The sequence below is a fragment of the Bufo bufo genome, chromosome 2 (genome assembly GCF_905171765.1).
Source record: "Bufo bufo chromosome 2, aBufBuf1.1, whole genome shotgun sequence".
In the NCBI taxonomy this organism is placed as follows: domain Eukaryota; kingdom Metazoa; phylum Chordata; class Amphibia; order Anura; family Bufonidae; genus Bufo; species Bufo bufo.
The window spans coordinates 831,453,418-831,472,823 of record NC_053390.1 but is presented as its reverse complement, the minus strand read 5'-3'; the positions used below and the strand labels follow the sequence as shown (position 1 = coordinate 831,472,823).

The window sequence follows — 19,406 nt, the reverse complement described above, 5'->3', positions numbered from 1 at the left end:
CATTTCACTATTTTTTCTGTTACATAGTTGGGTAACATTCACCAATTTTTGGCTGTGATATACCCCTGCCCTACCTAGTGGACAAGGAAATACATTTCACTAATTCGTCTGTTACATTCTTGGGTGACATTTTACCATTTTTGCCGTGAATAAACCCCTGCTCTGCATAGGTGACAGTGACCGAAATTTTTAAAAATTGTCTGTTCCTTTGGTGGGTGACATTAATCCATTTTTGGCGATGAAAAACCCCTGCTCTGCATTGGTGACAGGGAATTAAATTTCAAAAATTTGTCTTTAATTGACGTGCGCCACCTCCTTTCATTCGATGCTTCAACAACTTGCTCCACACTTCTGCTCGATCACATTGGAGCCATTGACCTCCCTTGGATGTGGTCTCTCTTTCTCACGCTCCCTCTCCGGCATGGAACCCTGATTCGCCGTTAACCGTGATCAACATGGTAGGGGTAGAAAAGAACATTGAAAGTTGATAGAGAAGATATCTAAAAGGATCGTGGACGTCATGGGGACGTGCGATCAGGCAGAAGTTATCTAGAGTCAACAAAGCAGCAGCAGGGCTTCTCCTGTCTAATGTTTCCAAATCCAAAATAACCCAGTGACATTCCCTATAATTTTTTATTAATCATTCCAATAACAGTGCATCTTAAGAGTCCTGTATTGTTATTTATCGTTACTACGTCCCCGTGTCGGAAGTGGGTAATTGCTACGCGCCCCCTCCTTTACTTGGAAGCTTCGGCTTCAATAATTTGTCCCACATTTCTGCTCGATCACATTGAATTTGATACATTGACCTCCCTTGCATGTGGTCTCCCATTCTCACTCTCCCTCTCCGGCGTGGAACCCTGATTCACCGCTAACAGTGATTAACATGGTAGGCGCAGAAAAGAACATCGAAAGTTGATGGAGCAGATATCCAATTGGATCATGTACATCACGGGGACGTGCGACATGGTGGCGCAGTATGTGTGCACACGCCTACACGTGTTGACTGATGGTTCTGCCCCCTTCAACTTTTGGGTCTCCAAATTAGGCACATGGCCTGAGCTTGCCCTTTACGCCTTGGAGGTGCTGGCCTGCCCTGCAGCCAGTGTATTGTCTGAACATTTGTTTAGCACGGCTGTTTTAGGGTGTACCCTAATTTAAACCCAAAAAAATTAGATAAAAAATTAAAACCAAAAAACAGTGTTGCTACCTCCTCCTCCTCCACTGCCGCTTCCACCTACACTGCCACATCCACCGCCTCCTCAACCTCCTACTACATATGGACCTTGTCCTCCTAGATCAAGATTATATATTTTTATTTTTATGTAATTTATGTTATTTTAAGTCATTTTCCTGTCCACATTTGTTTGCAGAGCACTTGCCATGCTCTTAACCACATTTTGCTGGCATTTGCAGCCCTTTAGCCCTTTCTATGACATTTTTAGAGCCATTTTAGTGCTCAAAAGTTTCGGTCCCCATTGACTTCAATGGGGTTCGGGTTCGGGGTCTAGTTCGGGTCAAGTTTGGGTCCCGAACTCTAACTTTTTTGTGAAGTTTGGCCGAACCCGTCGAACCCTAACATAGAAACATACAATGTGTCGGCAGATAAGAACCGTTTGGCCCATCTAGTCTGCCCAATATACTGAGTTCTATGAATAGCCCTTGGCCCTATCTTATATGAAGGATGGCCTTATGCCTATCCCATGCATGCTTAAACTCCTTCACTGTATTTGCAGCTACCACTTCTGCAGGAAGGCTATTCCATGCATCCACTACTCTCTCAGTAAAGTAATACTTCCAGATATTACTTTTAAACCTTTGCCCCTCTAATTTAAAACTATGTCCTCTTGTAGCAGTTTTTATTCTTTTAAATATTCTCTCCTCTTTTACCTTGTTGATTCCCTTTATATATTTTAAAGTCTCTATCATATCCCCTCTGTCTCGTCTTTCTTCCAAGCTATACATGTTAAGGTCCTTTAATCTTTCCTGGTAAGTTTTATCCTGCAATCCATGTACTAGTTTAGTAGCTCTTCTCTGAACTCTATCCAAAGTATTAATATCCTTCTGGAGATATGGTCTCCAGTACTGAGCACAATACTCCAGATGAGGTCTAAATAGTGCTCTGTAGAGCGGCATGAGCACCTCCCTCTTTCTACTGGTAATGCCTCTCCCTATACACCTAAGCATTCTGCTGGCATTTCCTGCTGCTCTATGACATTGTCTGCCTACCTTTAAGTCTTCTGAAATAATTACCCCTAAATCCCTTTCCTCAGATACTGAGGTTAGGACTGTATCACTGATTTTATATTCTGCTCTTGGGTTATTATGCCCCAGGTGCATTATCTTGCACTTATCAACATTAAATTTTAGTTGCCAGATTTTTGACCATTCCTCTAGTTTTCCTAAGTCCTTTTCCATTTGGTGTATCCCTCCAGGAACATCAATCCTGTTAAAAATCTTTGTGTCATCAACAAAAAGACACACCTTACCATCGAGGCCTTCTGCAATTTCGCTGATAAAGATATTAAACAATATGGGTCCCAGAACAGATCCCTGAGGTACCCCACTGGTAACAAGACCATGGTCTGAATATACTCTATTGACTACGACCCTCTGTTGTCTGTCCCTCAGCCACTGCCTAATCCATTCAACAATATGGGAGTCCAAGCCCAATGACTGCACTTTATTGATAAGCCTTCTATGTGGGACAGTATCAAAAGCCTTACTAAAGTCTAGATAAGCGATGTCTACTGCACCTCCGCCATCTATTATTTTAGTCACCCAATCAAAAAAAATCAATAAGATTAGTTTGACATGATCTCCCTGAAGTAAACCCATGCTGTTTTTCATCTTTCAATCCATGAAATCTTAGATGTTCCACAATCCTCTCTTTAAGTATGGTTTCCATTAATTTCCTCACTATTGATGTCAGGCATACTGGCCTATAGTTGCCCGATTCCTCCCTACTACCTTTCTTGTGAATGGGCACAACATTTGCTAATTTCCAATCTTCTAGGACGACTCCTGTTACCAGTGATTGGTTAAATAAATCTGTTAATGGTTTTGCTAGTTCACCGCTAAGATCTTTTAATAGCTTTGGGTGTATCCCATCAGGCCCCTGTGACTTACTTGTATTAATTTTAGACAGCTGACTTAGAACCTCTTCCTCTGTAAAGACACATGCATCAAAAGATTCATTAGTCTTCTTTCCTAACTGAGGGCCTTTTTCTTCATTTTCCTTTGTAAAGACTGAACAGAAGTATTCATTGAGGCAGTCAGCTAGTTCTTTATCTTCTTCCATATACCTTCCTTCTTTTGTTTTTAATTTGGTAATTCCTTGTTTTAGTTTCCTTTTTTCATTTATGTTTCTGAAGAATGGCTTATCGCCTTTTTTCACTGACTGAGCTAATTTCTCTTCTGCCTGTGCTTTAGAAGCTCTTATAACTTGCTTGGCCTCTCTCTGCCTAATCATAAATGTGTCTGTCATGCTCTTTTTTTTTTTTATAATTACTAAATGCTATCTTTTTGTTTTTAATGAATTTGGACACTTCTGCTGAGTACCACAGTGGTCTCTTCCTTTTTTTGCTTTTACTGACAAGCCTAATCCAATTATCTGTTGCCTTCAATAGTGCCACTTTTAAGTAGTCCCATTTCTCCTGGACTCCATTGAAACTGTTCCAATCTGGTAGGGACTCGAATACCTCTAATCTAATTTTAGAAATTCAGTTATTCTAAAATCTAAAACTTTTGTTTTTGTGTGGTGTGACTCAGTCACTGTACTTATAGTAAACCACACTGACTGGTGAGCACTAGATCCCAAGCTTTCCCCTACAGTAATATCAGATACCAAATTTCCATTTGTGAATACTAAATCTAAAAAGGCCTCCTTCCGGATTGGCTCCTCCTCTACTTGCTGTAGAGATGATCCTAGTAGGGAATTTAGAATATCTGTACTCCTGGCAGAACTAGCTATTTTGGTTTTCCAGTTTACATCAGGAAGATTAAAGTCTCCCATAATGATAACTTCCCCTTTCAATGTCATTTTAGCTATTTTCTCAACTAGTAGATCATCTAATTCTTTGACTTGGCTAGGTGGTCTATATATCACACCTGCACGAGTTAACTTATGATTATCAAGCTGCAAGGTAACCCAAACTGACTCTAAATTGGTCTCGCTAACTTGTATTAAATTAGATTTTATGCTATCTTTCACATACAGGGCCACCCCTCCCCCTTTCTTGCCTTCTCTGTCTTTCCTATATAGAGAGAACCCTGGTATTGTTATATCCCAGTCATTACTCCCATTGAACCATATCTCAGTAACAGTTACTAAATCTACATTCTCAGATGCCATTATAGACTCAAGTTCATTGATCTTATTCCCTAAACTGTGAGCCTTTGTAGACAAGACTCTGAACTTATCATTTCTTAACCTATGTGCTACTGGCATCTTCTGGCATTGTTTCGAGGGCAGTCGAACTGCTGGATTATCATTCTTTTGCCCCCCTTTCCTAGTTTAAATGCTCCATAGCAAATACTTTGAACTGTTCACTGAGGAAATTCGTTCCCTTGAGAGAAAGATGCAAACCATCTTTCTTGTACAGTTCTTTTCCATTCCAACGAGAGCTAACATTAGTGTCCGCTCAACTCTAGCCATTAGATGATAGAATAATATCCATTTTTTTCTGTTACAAAAGATTTGAAGACAAAATATTTCTAAAACCATTACCATATGTTTTTACTATGGAAATGGGCACTTTTTGTACAATTTATCTACTGGCTGGGCCCGCCACAAGACTTCAGAGGACTGGAGAGCATTTTGGATTTTGGCAGCCTATTTTTCTATTTGTTGTACAGAGCCAAAACATTAGAAGCTCCTTCAAGGTGACTTTTTTATGTTTTATGTTTATTTTATTTTATTTTTTTCATTTTTAAATCAAATTAAAAAAAGGGTTTGCATATTTTACATACAACCACCACTCCCCCATATATAGTATATAGAGCTAAAAAAAATACCTATACTTAAAAAAATTGGAAGAAATCAAAAAGAAAAAAAAAAAGATGGACATTTGTATATTTAACACAAACAATGTCTGCTATACTATTCTCTATATTTAAACTATTCTTTGTTCCATTTTTTATAATATTATTTTCTACATTGTTATTAATTTTGTATTAAAAATTTTTCTGAAATCTGCAAAAAGTGAATTTACCCCATCCTGCCACAGTCATGGCAGCCTGAAGGCTCACAATTAATTTAACTACCAACAAGGGCACTCTGACATCAAGAAGAGCACGCCGTTGCTGGCTATTTGACTTCATACTGTGATGGATCGCTGTACACCTGCCTGGGCTATGGGATACTTACTGTGACCGGAGAGGTCTAATGGCAGCACAGCCACAGAGATCTACAACTCCATGGAGTGCTGACAGATCTCAATGTAACCTGACACTTTCATACGTCGGGTTACATATAAGAGCTTACAGCCACAACGTAAATAGTATGGCGGTAAACAAAAGGTTAATGTATGCTGGTTGGTGTTTCATACCATTGTATTTAGTCTGTATTTGTATGGCTTGAAAAAGGCTTATATGAAAGGGGTATTCCAGAGAAAGTGATCCCCTTTAAGTGGAAATGTTGCTATGCTTCATATATACTCACCTAAAGAATTATTAGGAACACCATACTAATACGGTGTTGGACCCCCTTTTGCCTTCAGAACTGCCTTAATTCTATGTGACATTGATTCAACAAGGTGCTGATAGCATTCTTTAGAAATGTTGGCCCATATTGATAGGATAGCATCTTGCAGTTGATGGAGATTTGAGGGATGCACATCCAGGGCACGAAGCTCCCGTTCCACCACATCCCAAAGATGCTCTATTGGGTTGAGATCTGGTGACTGTGGGGGCCATTTTAGTACAGTGAACTCATTGTCATGTTCAAGAAACCAATTTGAAATGATTCGAGCTTTGTGACATGGTGCATTATCCTGCTGGAAGTTGCCATCAGAGGATGGATACATGTTCTCATTCTGTTTACGCCAAATTCGGACTCTACCATTTGAATGTCTCAACAGAAATCGAGACTCATCAGACCAGGCAACATTTTTCCAGTCTTCAACTGTCCAATTTTGGTGAACTTGTGCAAATTTTAGCCCCTTTTTCCTATTTGTAGTGGAGATGAGTGGTACCCGGTGGGGTCTTCTGCTGTTGTAGCCCATCCGCCTCAAGGTTGTGCGTGTTGTGGCTTCACAAATGCTTTGCTGCATACCTCGGTTGTAACGAGTGGTTATTTCAGCCAACGTTGCTCTTCTATCAGCTTGAATCAGTCGGCCCACTCTCCTCTGACCTCTAGCATCCACAAGGCATTTTTGCCCACAGGACTGCCGCATACTGGATGTTTTTCCCTTTTCACACCATTCTTTGTAAACCCTAGAAATGGTTGTGCGTGAAAATCCCAGTATCTGAGCAGATTGTGAAATACTCAGACCGGCCCGTCTGGCACCAACAACCATGCCACGCTCACAATTGCTTAAATCACCTTTCTTTCCCATTCTGACATTCAGTTTGGAGTTCAGGAGATTGTCTTGACCAGGACCACCCCCCTAAATGCATTGAAGCAACTGCCATGTGATTGGTTGACTAGATAATTGCATTAATGAGAAATAGAACAGGTGTTTCTAATAATTCTTTACGTGAGTGTATGTCTGTAACCTAAAGCTAGAAGAAATAGGACCTGCTCGCGTCACTCTTCTATGTAATATTTGGAGAACCGCTGGTGCTGTCTTCATATACTTCTTATGATGGTGATTTCACTTTCTGTAGTCCACCCTTCTAGGTTTCCTCATCACTATTATCACATTTGTGCATTTTCTCTTTTCCTTCAGATCCCGGTATCCCGCTGCTCAGACCCATGTTTACCTGGAAGCCGGAAAATGGCGAGACCGACAATTCACACCTGCTGCTATGACTGCGTCCCATGTTCAGAAGAAGAGATATCCAATATAACCGGTATGTGATAGTATGGAGTTGTAGTACTGTGTTACCAGTTGTGGTGATGAGAGATGAGCGAATCAAAGCTGAAGAAGTGGAATTCGATCCGAATTTCAGGCATTATTCGATTCACATCGAATCCTAATTTCCTCACGCTTTCTGGTAACTAATCACATTTTTTCCTAAAATGACTGCTGCGCATGAGAGAACATGGAGCAAAGAACTATGGGAAAGCGGGATCACCCATAATGCCATGCATGCAGCCAATCAGCAGCCAGCCAGCCCTGTGATGTCACAGCCCTATAAATAGCCTCAGCCATCTTGGATTCTGCCATTTTCCAGTGTACTTAGTGCAGGGAGAGACGTCGGCAGGCGCTAGGGACAGTGCTAGGAAAAACTTAATTGTGCTAAAAAAAACGATTTACAAGTTCAGGGAAAGATTATTCAAGGTGTAGGGAAAGGATAGGGAGGAATCATTCCAAAGAGTTTATGTAGAACAGGGTTCAGTAGGGGAGGTTACAGCCTGGGGAATAGGAACAATCCTATTACACCTTGCTGCACTGACTGCGGATCCAAATTGCCATTATACAGCTCTGTAATGCCAGCAAACCGTTCTTGTTATTGGGGTGCAAGTGCTGTGTGATACCGCCATTAACAGGGTTTATTACAGGAAATATTTCTACGTCTTATTTGCCCTTGTGAGGTGCAGTTATATGATCTAAAGCATTTTTTGGCTTGTATTAGTGGGAATAAAAAGGATTTATTTGCCGTTGTGTGGCGAAGTGTGAAAATTACAGCCCATTTTGTCGTGTATTAGTGGCAAAAGAAAAACTTTTGCCGTTCAGCGGTGCAGTTATATGTTCTAAAGCCCTTTTTGGTGTGTATTACTGGCAAAAAATATATTTGCCGTTCAGTAGTGAAGTTCCATTGTACTACAGCCATTTACAGGGTGTATTAATAGGATATATACGTACGTCCTATTAGTCGTTCTGCAGTGAATTTTGATTGTTATATTTCTTTTTATAGGGTGTAGAAATATGAAAAAAAAAAAAAATGTGACCGAGTGAAGGCGGATGCTCAACAGACAGGGGCAAAATAATCTGTGGCATAAACACAAACTTACGGCTGACACCCTCTCCAATCTGTTGGGGGGCTCAATTTGTATAAGCGTTTAATAGAACAGGTTCTGTAGACATCTATGTGGAATCAGCTGACGACGGTGTAAAAGGAGTGCGCTTCTTCTTGGCGCTAACATCGCTCTGTAAGGCTGAGTTCACACTTCAGTTATTTGGTCACTTTTGGCCCCGTAACTGCCCAAATAAGTGAAGTGTGCAGTGATTCTAGGAGCGACGCCTGTCATCTGCATGTCATACGGACTCACAGTATTATTTCACTACCACAGCAGACTCCCTATGTGTGTTACTGCAAGGCACAGTGTTCTACACCACTATACAGGCACAGTGTTCTACAGCACTATAAAGGCACAGTGTTCTACAGCACTATAAAGGCACAGTGTTCTACACCGCTATACAGGCACAGTGTTCTACACCGCTATACAGGCACAGTGTTCTACACCACTATACAGGCACAGTGTTCTACACCGCTATACAGGCACAGTGTTCTACACCACTATACAGGCACAGTGTTCTACACCGCTATACAGGCACAGTGTTCTACACCGCTATACAGGCACAGTGTTCTACACCGCTATACAGGCTCTCTGCAGCCAGGAAATAGCCGTTTTTTAACGTGATTCGCCGTGAGACTGTAGGGACAGTGCAGGCTGAATTTATTGGACTTGTGCATCTTGTTCACCTGCTGCGCCATTCATAGTTAATCTGTTGTGTAGACTATGGAGCTCTCTGCCTGAGGAGGTGGTGATGGTGTGTACAATAAAGGAATTCAAGAGGGGCCTGGATGTATTTCTGGAGCGTAATAATATTACAGGCTATAGCTACTAGAGAGGGGTCGTTGATCCAGGGAGTTATTCTGATTGCCTGATTGGAGTCGGGAAGGAATTTTTTAATCCCCTAAAGTGGGGAAAATTGCCTTCTGTCTCCCAGGTTTTTTTTTTGCCTTCCTCTGGATCAACTTGCAGGATAACAGGCCGAACTGGATGGACAGATGTCTTTTTTCGGCCTTATGTACTATGTTACTATGTTACATTAGTGATGAGCGGGAGGTGCCATATTCGATTTCGACTAAATTTGCAAATATCTGCTTGAATATTCGTCTCATATTTGTCGAAATCAAATATTCGTCATTATTCTACTTATCGCTATTAATATGCGATTTAAATAATCGCTTATTGCGATTTTAACTTACGGTAACTTTCCTATTGGTTTGACATCTAGAATTAGCGAAGATGACGAATATGACGAATGTATTCGTCATATTCCTCAAAACGAAGATAACGAAGTATTCTCCATCTTCATTTTAGCTCCATATTCGTCAACTTCGCTAATTCTAGCAATCAAATAGGAAAGTTGACTATTGAGACAGCTAAGTTTAATTCGTTATGCGATTATATTACTTTGCTTTTTTTAAAATAAATAGATTATAATATTTGATAATTATAATTATTCTATTTATTAAAAAAAAAAGCAAAGTAATATTATCGCATAGCGAATTAAACTTAGCTGTCTCAATAGTCAACTTTCCTATTTGATTGCTAGAATTAGCGAAGTTGACGAATATGGAGCTAAAATGAAGCTGGAGAATACTTTGTTATCTTCGTTTTGAGGAATATGACGAATACATTCGTCATCTTCGCTAATTCTACCAAGCCAACCATAGTAAGGCCTCTTTCACACGACCGTTTTTTTTTTCCGTTTTGCGGGCCGTTTTTTGCGTTCCGTATACGGTCCGTATACGGAACCATTCATTTCAATGGTTCCGCAAAAAAAACGGAATGTACTCCGTATGCATTCCGTTTCCGTATTTCCGTTTTTCCGTTCCGTTTTAACATAGAACATGTCCTATTATTGCTCGCAAATCACGGTCCGTGGCTCCATTCAAGTCAATGGGTCCGCAAAAAAAACGGAACACATACGGAAATGCATCCGTATGTCTTCCGTTTCCGATCCGTTTCCGTTCCGTTTTTTGCTGAACCATCTATTGAAAATTTTATGCCCAGCCCAATTTTATCTATGTAATTACTGTATACTGTATATGCCATACGGAAAAACGGAACGGAAAAACGGAACAGAAACGGAAACACAACGGAAGCAAAAAACGGAACAACGGATCCGTGAAAAACGGACCGCAAAACACTGAAAAAGCCATACGGTCGTGTGAAAGAGGCCAAACCAGTTCTAAGTTGAAATTGCAATTCGATTAATTCAAGTTATAATAATCGAATTGCAATTTCAACTTAATTCTCACATCCGACAGTACATTCTAGTATGGAGGCGTTCCCATGGTGATGGGGACTCTCCATGAGCACGGAAGAAGGTCAGAAGCGGCAACGGGCACTGACTGGAGCAGCCAGGAAGCCAGGAATCCTCAGGACAGGTAAGAACTACTTTTGGGAAGTGGAAAAGAAAAAAATATAACAATTAAAATAAAATAAAAATATTCGAAATTGCGAATTTATAGTGCTATATTCGAAATATTCGCGAATTAGCGAAGTGCAGATATTCTAAAAAAAAAAATTCGATATTCGAATATTCGCGCTCAACACTATGTTACATAGACTTACAGTACTGTGCATCAGACTTAGGGCTCTTTCACACTTGCGTTGTTCTTGTCTTCCGGCATAGAGTTCCGTCGTCGGGGCTCTATGCCGGAAGAATCCTGATCAGTTTTATCCTAATGCATTCTGAATGGAGAGAAATCTGTTCAGGATGCATCAGGATGTCTTCAGTTCCGGACCGGAACGTTTTTTGGCCGGAGAAAATACCGCAGCATGCTGCGCTTTTTGCTCCGGCCAAAAATCCTGAACACTTGCCGCAAGGCCGGATCCGGAATTAATGCCCATTGAAAGGCATTGATCCGGATCCGGCCTTAAGCTAAACGTCGTTTTGACGCATTACCGGATCCGATGTTTAGCTTTTTCTGAATGGTTACTATGGCTGCCAAGACGCTAAAGTCCTGGCAGCCATGGTAAAGTGTAGTGGGGAGCGGGGGAGCAGTATACTTACCGTCCGTGCGGCTCCCCGGGCGCTCCAGAGTGACGTCAGGGCGCCCCACTCGCATGGATGACGTGATCGCATGGATCATGTGATCCATGCGCATGGGGCGCTCTGACGTCATTCTGGAGCGCCCCGGGAGCCGCACGGACTGTAAGTATACTGCTCCCCCGCTCCCCACTACTACTATGGCAGCCAGGACTTTAATAGCGTCCTGGCTGCCATAGTAACACTGAACGCATTTTGAAGAAGGATCTGTCTTCAAATGCTTTCAGTTCACTTGCGTTTTTGTAATTCCGGCAAATGGAGTACACGCCGGATCCGGACAACGCAAGTGTGAAAGAGGCCTTATTGTCACCAAGCAGTCTAATCTATTTCTGCGTTTATCTTGTTCACCTGCTGCAGCCTTCATACTTAATCTGTTCTAATTAGAGGTGGGACAACTAATCCGTCAAATCCACGAATCCCTCGAATCTTGTTGGATTTGTGGGATTCGTGTCCTTGAATCCCGACGTAATTTAGCAAAATTCGAATCCGACAAATCCCGCGACAAGATATGGCGATTTGACCGACCCAAAAATGCTGTGATTAGTTTACCTAATGATACATGGCCACTGCCATGCCGCACAGTGCGGTGGGCGCGTGTATCAACAGAGGGAGGAGAGGCTGGGGGCCGGTATCTGGATTAGGAATGACAGCGGGACCGGCCCCCGCTCACTGTTGTATAATCTCATCTAACCTGTAGACATTGTTAAGATATAATAATCATTTGTAATCCAGCTGTATTACTTACAACTAAGTTCCGGAGGAGGCAGGCCGGGAGGGCGGGAGGGCGGCGGGCGGCGCGTCACTTTATGAATGAAGCAGGCGGCGCGGGCACATGACTTAGTGAGTGACGCGTCTTCCGCCCGCGCTCCCGGCCTGCCTCCCTCCTGCCTGCCTCCTCTCTGCTACGGAATTTAGTTGTAAGTAATACAGCTGGATTACAAATGATTATTAAATTTAAAAATGCCTACAGGTTAGATAAGATAACAGTGAGCGGGGCCAGTGCAATAGAATACAGGGACTGCACCGGTCCCCGCTGTCAATCCTAATCCAGATGCCGGCCCCCAGCCCCTGTATTGGGGGTCATTCACACTGCAGGGACACTGTTATGAGGGGATCTGTGGATGACACATAGCATAAAATGCTATATATGTGTCATCCACAGATCCCCCATCACAGTACCATCGAGAGATCCCCATAACAGTGCCATCCAGAGATCCCCATAACAGTGCCATCCACAGATCCCCCCCATAGCAGTGTCATCCACAGATCTCCCCCCATAACAGTGCCATCCACAGATCTCCCCCCCATAGCAGTGCCATCCACAGATCTCCCCCCATAGCAGTGTCATCCACAGATCCCCCCCCCTCCCATAAGTGTTTGGATCACTTTGTTTCTTACACCGTTCACACGATTCTTATGTACAGTATTTGTAGGATTAGAGATTCGAAAGATTCAATATATTCGAGAACCTTTTCGGATTCGGATTTGAAAAAAATTGGATTTGTCCCGCCTCTAGTTCGAATATACAAAGAATTACTGTGTGTCAGACTCACCTGCTACAGCATTAACATTAAACTGTTAATATCCTATATAATAAAAGCCCTGTGTACGTGCGCGTCCGTGTGTGTGTGCCGATTTGTTAAGTGCGCATGCGGGGCGCGCTGGCCAATAGGCACGCACGTACGGACACCGCCTGCAGCACCCATACATGTGCGTCCTGTGTTCTGCCACTTTTCTATACCCGGACAAAAGTCTATACCCGGAAGTGATGTAGCTGCACCGGAAGTCATGTGGACGCGTTGGAGTCAGCTGGAGGAGGGGGTGTGCGCGCTGCGCAAGCGCATTCGGCTACAGTATAGTAATCTGGCAGAACGCCGCGAGCCCGTAATCTACATTAATTTGTACCCTCGCGGGCTCGCTTTGCTCACCACGCATCGGGCTCGGCCTCGCTGTGCTCGGCATTTGCTAGAACTAACTCTATGCCGCCATTGATAGTAAAGAAAGAAATGGATGGTAAAGAAAGAGATGGATAGTAAAGAAATGGAGGGCTGGGAAAATGCAGGGGCGTTCTGCCAGATTAACATACTTTAGCCGAATGCGCTTGCGCAGCGCGCACACCCCCTCCTCCAGCTGATTCCAACGCGTCCACGTGACTTCCGGTGCAGCTACATCACTTCCAGGTATAGGCTTTTGTCCGGGTATAGAAAAGTGGCAGAACAGCGGCGGCAGTCTCTGTGAGTGGAGGTGAGAGGCCACATCCATCCCTATGTGCCGTCCCCTGCCATCCCGAGCTGCAGGCAGCTGACGCGGGGAAACTTCCCTGCCCCCTTCCTCCCCCTATTACTCTGACTACATCTGTAAACTCCGGCCATGACATTAGAGAGAGTTAGGGAGGGGGCTACAGGGAATATATTGTAGAGATAGAGGGGGATACAGGAGGAAATACATTGTACTGTATACATATTACACTCCAACCTCCATCATATTACACTTCAACCCCCATCATTGTACACATATTATACTCCAACCCCCATCATTACACTACAGCCCTCATTGGAGTGTAATATGTGTGTAATGATAGGGGTTGGAGTGTATAATGATGTGGGATATAATGATGCTGATGGGTCCCTGTGCCACGCATGCCCACTATAACAACGGCACACAGACGCAGGGCACTGGAGTGTAATCCTACATAATAAAATCCCTGTGTCCGTGTGCGTGTGCGCCGTTTGTTATACTGGGCATGCGTGGCGCGGGGACCTATCAGCACACAGCGCTCCACACGCCGCCGCACCTGCACCCAGCTCCGCCGTGACTCCTCCTCCCCCTCCACAGACGCCTTACACCCCAGGATCCCCATCATTATACACATATTACACTCCAACCCCCATCATTACACTCCAATGAGGGCTGTAGTGTAATGATGGGGGTTGGAGTGTAATACATGTGTAATGCTCTCTGCCTGTGATAGCTTCCCTCACTTGCTACTGTGCGGCCATTTCCTGACTTTGGTGGACGGGGTTAGGGTGAGATAGGAGCGAGTAGGATGCGGCCGCTGCGGGGACTAACATGTGCCCCCTGTGCTGACAGATACCCGGGGTCCAGAATCGGAGGTCCCCATCCCCAGTGCTCCCAGCTTTGTCCTCCCAGGCTCTTTGGGAGTTCTATGAACTCCAGGATGCAATGCTGCAGCAGGTACGGGCCACTCTCTGCCCGGTGCGCAGGTGTGGGCAGTGCGTAAGGGTGTCGGTGTAGGATACGCTGTGGCAGGCGGTGGTTGTTGGGCCCAGATCCCGGGGTGTCAGTCAGCTGCAGAGGAAGCCGGAGGGGTAGGAGGAGGCACGGTGGAGCTGGGCACAGCAGCGGGCCGATGGGCAGGGGTGGGCGGTGCGTGCGGAGTGCCGTGTGTTGATTGGCCGCCGCGCATGCGCACTTAACTAATAGTCCCACACGCACGGTCCCACACGCACACAGGGACTTTATATATCTACTATGATAAAAGCCCTGTGTGCATGCTCACGGCTGCATGTCTGGCTATAATTGAACTGTGCACGTGCCGCCCAATCACCGCCGCCCCACACGCAACCGCGCCGCCCACACCAGCACGCACGGCGCACCGACCAATCATCACACGACGCTCCGCACGCACCTGCGTGCCGGCCAGGCAAATCGCCGCTGCGCGCAGGTTATGGTGTGCTCTCCATTACTGTTCGTGCATCACACAGCCGCACAGTCCCAGCAGTCTCAGCCACAGACACTTGCCGCTGCCAGCAGTCTCAGCCATCAGTCAGTGCCACCAGTCACAGCCTCCAGCCACAGTACCAGCAGTCTCAGCCATCAGTCAGTGCCACCAGTCACAGTGCCAGCAGTCTCAGCCACCAGTCACAGCCTCCAGCCACAGTACCAGCAGTCTCAGCCACCAGTCAGTGCCACCAGTCACAGTACCAGCAGTCTCAGCCATCAGTCACAGTGCCATCAGTCACAGGCACCAGTCACAGTGCCAGCAGTCTCAGCCACCAGTCAGTGCCACCAGCCACATCATCAGTCTCAGCCATCAGTCAGTGCCACAGCAACCAGTAACAGTGCCAGCAGTCTCAGCCACCAGTCAGTGCCAGCCGTCTCAGCCACCAGTCAGTGCCAGCCGTCTCAGCCACCAGCCTCATCACCAGTAACAGTGCCAGCAGTCTCAGCCACCAGTTAGTGCCAGCAGTCTCAGCCACCAGTTAGTGCCAGCAGCCTCATCACCAGTAACAGTGCCAGCTGTCTCAGCCACCAGTTAGTGCCAGCAGTCTCAGCCACCAGTTAGTGCCAGCAGCCTCATCACCAGTAACAGTGCCAGCTGTCTCAGCCACCAGTTAGTGCCAGCAGTCTCATCACCAGTAACAGTGCCAGCAGTCTCAGCCACCAGTAACAGTGCCAGCAGTCTCAGCCACCAGTCAGTGCCAGCAGTCTCATCACCAGTTGCTGCCAGCTGTCTCAGCCACCAGTCAGTGCCATTTAAGGCCTCTTTCACACGACCGTATTGCTTTTTCAGTATTTTGCAGTCCGTTTTTCACAGATCCGTTGTTCCATTTTTTTTGTTTCCGTTGCGTTTCTGTTCCGTTTTTCCGTATGGCATATACAGTATACAGTAATTACATAGAAAAAAATTAAGCCTGTGTGGGGGGTTAGCTCTTCTCCGGGGGTCATTCACACAAGTATCGTCGCCAGACACCAAGTTTCAGGTCCAAATATCACTTTATTTGGCACCTCAGCAAACCAAACTTAAATGATACAAAATAAACACCTGCCCGGCTGGGCTCTAACTAAACATATAATAACCTGACTCACCTAAAGGACCGTTCACACACGGTCATAACATGCGGCTATCGCAGCCCAATAGTCCAGCAGCCTCCCGGCTGTAGCAAATGCAAGTCCCTTTGGGGGATTGTGGTCCAGCAGTCCTCCCGACTCTGACCTTGTGGCCCTTGTACCGCAGGCGTCACTGCATCCCCCAAATTCCAGACTGTCACTTAGCCTCGTGGTCCCTCAGCCTAGCCCAGCTGAGACCACACAGACAGAGCCTCCAGGCCTCTGTCTACAGGTAACACACTTCCCTTGCTGACACTCTGGGAGGTGCTTTATGCCAGGCTGAGTACCTCCAGCTGGTCTCACCTGTGGTGGAACAGGGGTGTGGACCGCACTATCCACCCCTTCCTTGCCTCCAACCTGCGTGAGACCTGTCACTGTCTCACATATCCCCCCCCCTTTGTTCAAGCCCGTGAAGCTGAACACCTGCATAACACGGGAGGCTGGTGAGAGGGCATCCACCTGGCCTGGACGTGGGGAACAGCCACCCACCCTGCTCTTTGGCTGCTCCCAATAAGAACCGGCCCCCATTGGCTTTACAGCCACACTAAGTAACCCAGTGTCAGCAAGCACTACCTGCCGCTGACACAGAAAATTACCGGTTCTTATTTCACCGAGGCCAGGAACCTCAGTGACACGTACCTTCCCCTTGTTCTGCCAGACCCACGCCAGCAGAGCTTGGTTTATCACCAAAACCAACATCTTGCCTAACAGAAACTGCCTAACGACCTCATGTGCCCATCTCATGGCCAGATAATCTTTTTCTACTCTTTCCCAAGTGATAATGATGCGCTGTCGTATATTTTGATCTCTCTCTCTTTTTAGATCGTCTGGCTCCTGTACATGCGCCTCACGTCCTTTCTTGGACTGCTGCAACTCTTGACTGAACTGTTCCCAGTCATGGTCATGTCCCGACACTTTCTCCTTTGCTTTGAAGGGCTCCTTCAGCAGAGCATGCTTGCCCCAGCTCGCTTCTTTTACGTGCATCTGGGTCACTTTTTCCTTCTTTCCAGCCGTAGTTACCCCAGTTACGGTGGCAGTTTCAGAGACCTCTGCTTCTTTAGTGGCTTTTTCCACTTCGGCCGCGGCTCCCTTTGGCTTAACTTTGGTCTCTGTAGCACCTGGGGACTTCACGTCAACGAACACATCGGCCTTAACTTTTTCAGCCTTTGTCTTCTCGAAGTCTCCAGTCTCTTTGACCGCCTTCTCATCCTTCTGAGACATGGCACCATACACTTGCCCTGTTAACCCCTCCCCCTCTTTCTCATCGAGGCAGGAGGCACTAGGGTCTTCAGCAGACTCCTCGTCTTCTGTCATTTTCTCCAGAGGCTCACCCAGGACACTGTTCTCCTTTTGTGGAGGAGTCAGGAGATACAGCCCATCTTAATAGCCCGGATCCAAAAACTGATAGTTCACCTCCTCGTACTTCTTCCCCAGCAGGCTGCTGGCTATTTGGAAGGCCTTGTATGCATAGGGGATGTCTTCCATACCTGGGCTATACGCTACCACGGGTTTGTGGTCTTCGGCATCCACATCAGCCCCATCAACTGGTTCAGCAGAAGCATCTTCCATCTTCTCTGCCACAGCTAGCACCACAGTGCCACCATCTCCAGTCCCATTTTTAACAGGCTCTGGCTTCTTGACGTCTTCCAGAGAACTCTCCTCTTCAGGTTTCTCACATTCCACCTGCTGCTCGAGAGCACACTTAGATTTCTCCAACTCATCTTTTAAGCTCGTCATGAGATTTTCCATCTCTGTTCTGAGTTGCTTGTTTAGCCTCTTCAATTCAGCACACTCCTCAAGCGCTTCAAGGGCTCTAGCCAAGGAGAGGGCCTGGGTCTCCTTTTCCCAAGCAACAGTCTCTGCTTGGTCACGTTTTTCATCATATCAAGCCGAGATGTATTTCTCTTCAGTTAGGAGCCAGTCAAACTTCTCCTGTTTCTTCGCTAGATTAGACCTAATTTGCTTCTGGTGGTCCAGGTCCACCATCAGATCATCCAATTCTCGCAGAAGTTTGTTCTTGGTTTTCTCCACCTTTTTGTATGTCACACCCTGTTTCTCCAGGCGCTGAACCACCAACTCCATGTTTTTCAGCAGTTTCTTTTCAGCTTTTTGCACAAGCTTGTGGGAAGTGCCCCGCTTTTGGGCCTTCGGTTCCAGCTGCTCCTTGCTCGGCTCTGCTGCAGCAGATGTAGGAGTATCACCATTCTCTTTCTGGCTCTCCTTCAGTTGCTCTGTGAAGACATCTAGTCCCTTCTCTATCATATCTAGGGACCGTGTGGAGAGAGAAAAATCTTCAGGATTGCAGCTGTACTGACGTGTCAGGTCATCTACCCCTGCCTGGGTATGGGTCTCAGACACTAGGCTGCCATCTCCCCACTCAGCTCTCATCATGTCAGGTATAAATGTCGTCTGGTCGCTACTAGTGACCGCCTGAATTTTGCAATACCTTGACCTGGTAGCTTTCCTCTCGGAGTTGCTAATGGTCCCATCACATACATCGCCTATGTCACTCGTGTCATTATTAACGCTGACCTCTAGGGGCACTGCTGAGTTAATCCCTACCTGGGACATTACTTTATTGACCATAAAACACCGTGGAGACTGCATGTCCACCTCTGGTTTGTGTGATACACCCTCTAGGAGTGCTACCCTTTCTTGCACGTTCACCAGAGTAGGATTGCTCCACTCGGTGCTCCCAACATTTATCTGCACTTCTGCATCATTAACATGTTTCATATCAGCACCATTGTTTTCAATAGGCAATATTCTTTCCCCATGGCAGTCAATGTGCAGCTTCCTTAGACCTTCATTTAAACGGGCAAGTACAGGTTCTGCAGGAGTTTCGTCACTATCTGCAGAAGTGTCTACCTTGCCCCACAACAACGAAACGTTATCACAACCCAACATCACATCATATAAGAACATATTTGTAACATCAGGTCCACAAGACCCAGTTCTCACTGGAGACTCCCCCTCAGTGAGAACCACCTGCACTTGCTCAGGCTCTCTTTCAGGTGCCCGGTTCACATTACTTATATGCAATTCTTCAAACCTCAAGTCATAAAGTTCTTCATGAGAAGTAGCAGATGAAGAAAATAAAGCTTCATCATCATTTACATTTTTACCACCAGGGGGCGCTTCTCTCCTGATCACATCCTGAAAGGGATACTTCACATGACCTCACATTTTCATTTTTCACTTCAGCTACATCGCTGTTTTCAATGGTCCTTTCCCTTACACGTTCACTTAAAGGGACAGGTACAAGTTCTGCAGGAGTTTTTGCACTCTCTGCAGAAGTGTCTCCATTACTCCACAACTCCCAGCATAAGGGAAAATTACACCCCAACACTCCCTCATGCATGAGCTGTAACATCAAGTTCA

At 45.5% G+C, this 19,406-nt stretch overlaps 1 protein-coding gene across 1 annotated transcript in view; it reads left to right on the top strand.

Moving 5' to 3' along the window:
- LOC120991095 (vomeronasal type-2 receptor 26-like) overlaps positions 1 to 19,406 on the top strand; it is a 76,690-nt gene that overhangs the window by 33,726 nt on the left and 23,558 nt on the right. The window contains exon 3 of the mRNA XM_040419986.1: positions 6,891 to 7,014. Coding sequence (XP_040275920.1) covers positions 6,891 to 7,014 — 124 coding nt within the window. The remainder of the gene's footprint in view (positions 1 to 6,890; positions 7,015 to 19,406) is intronic.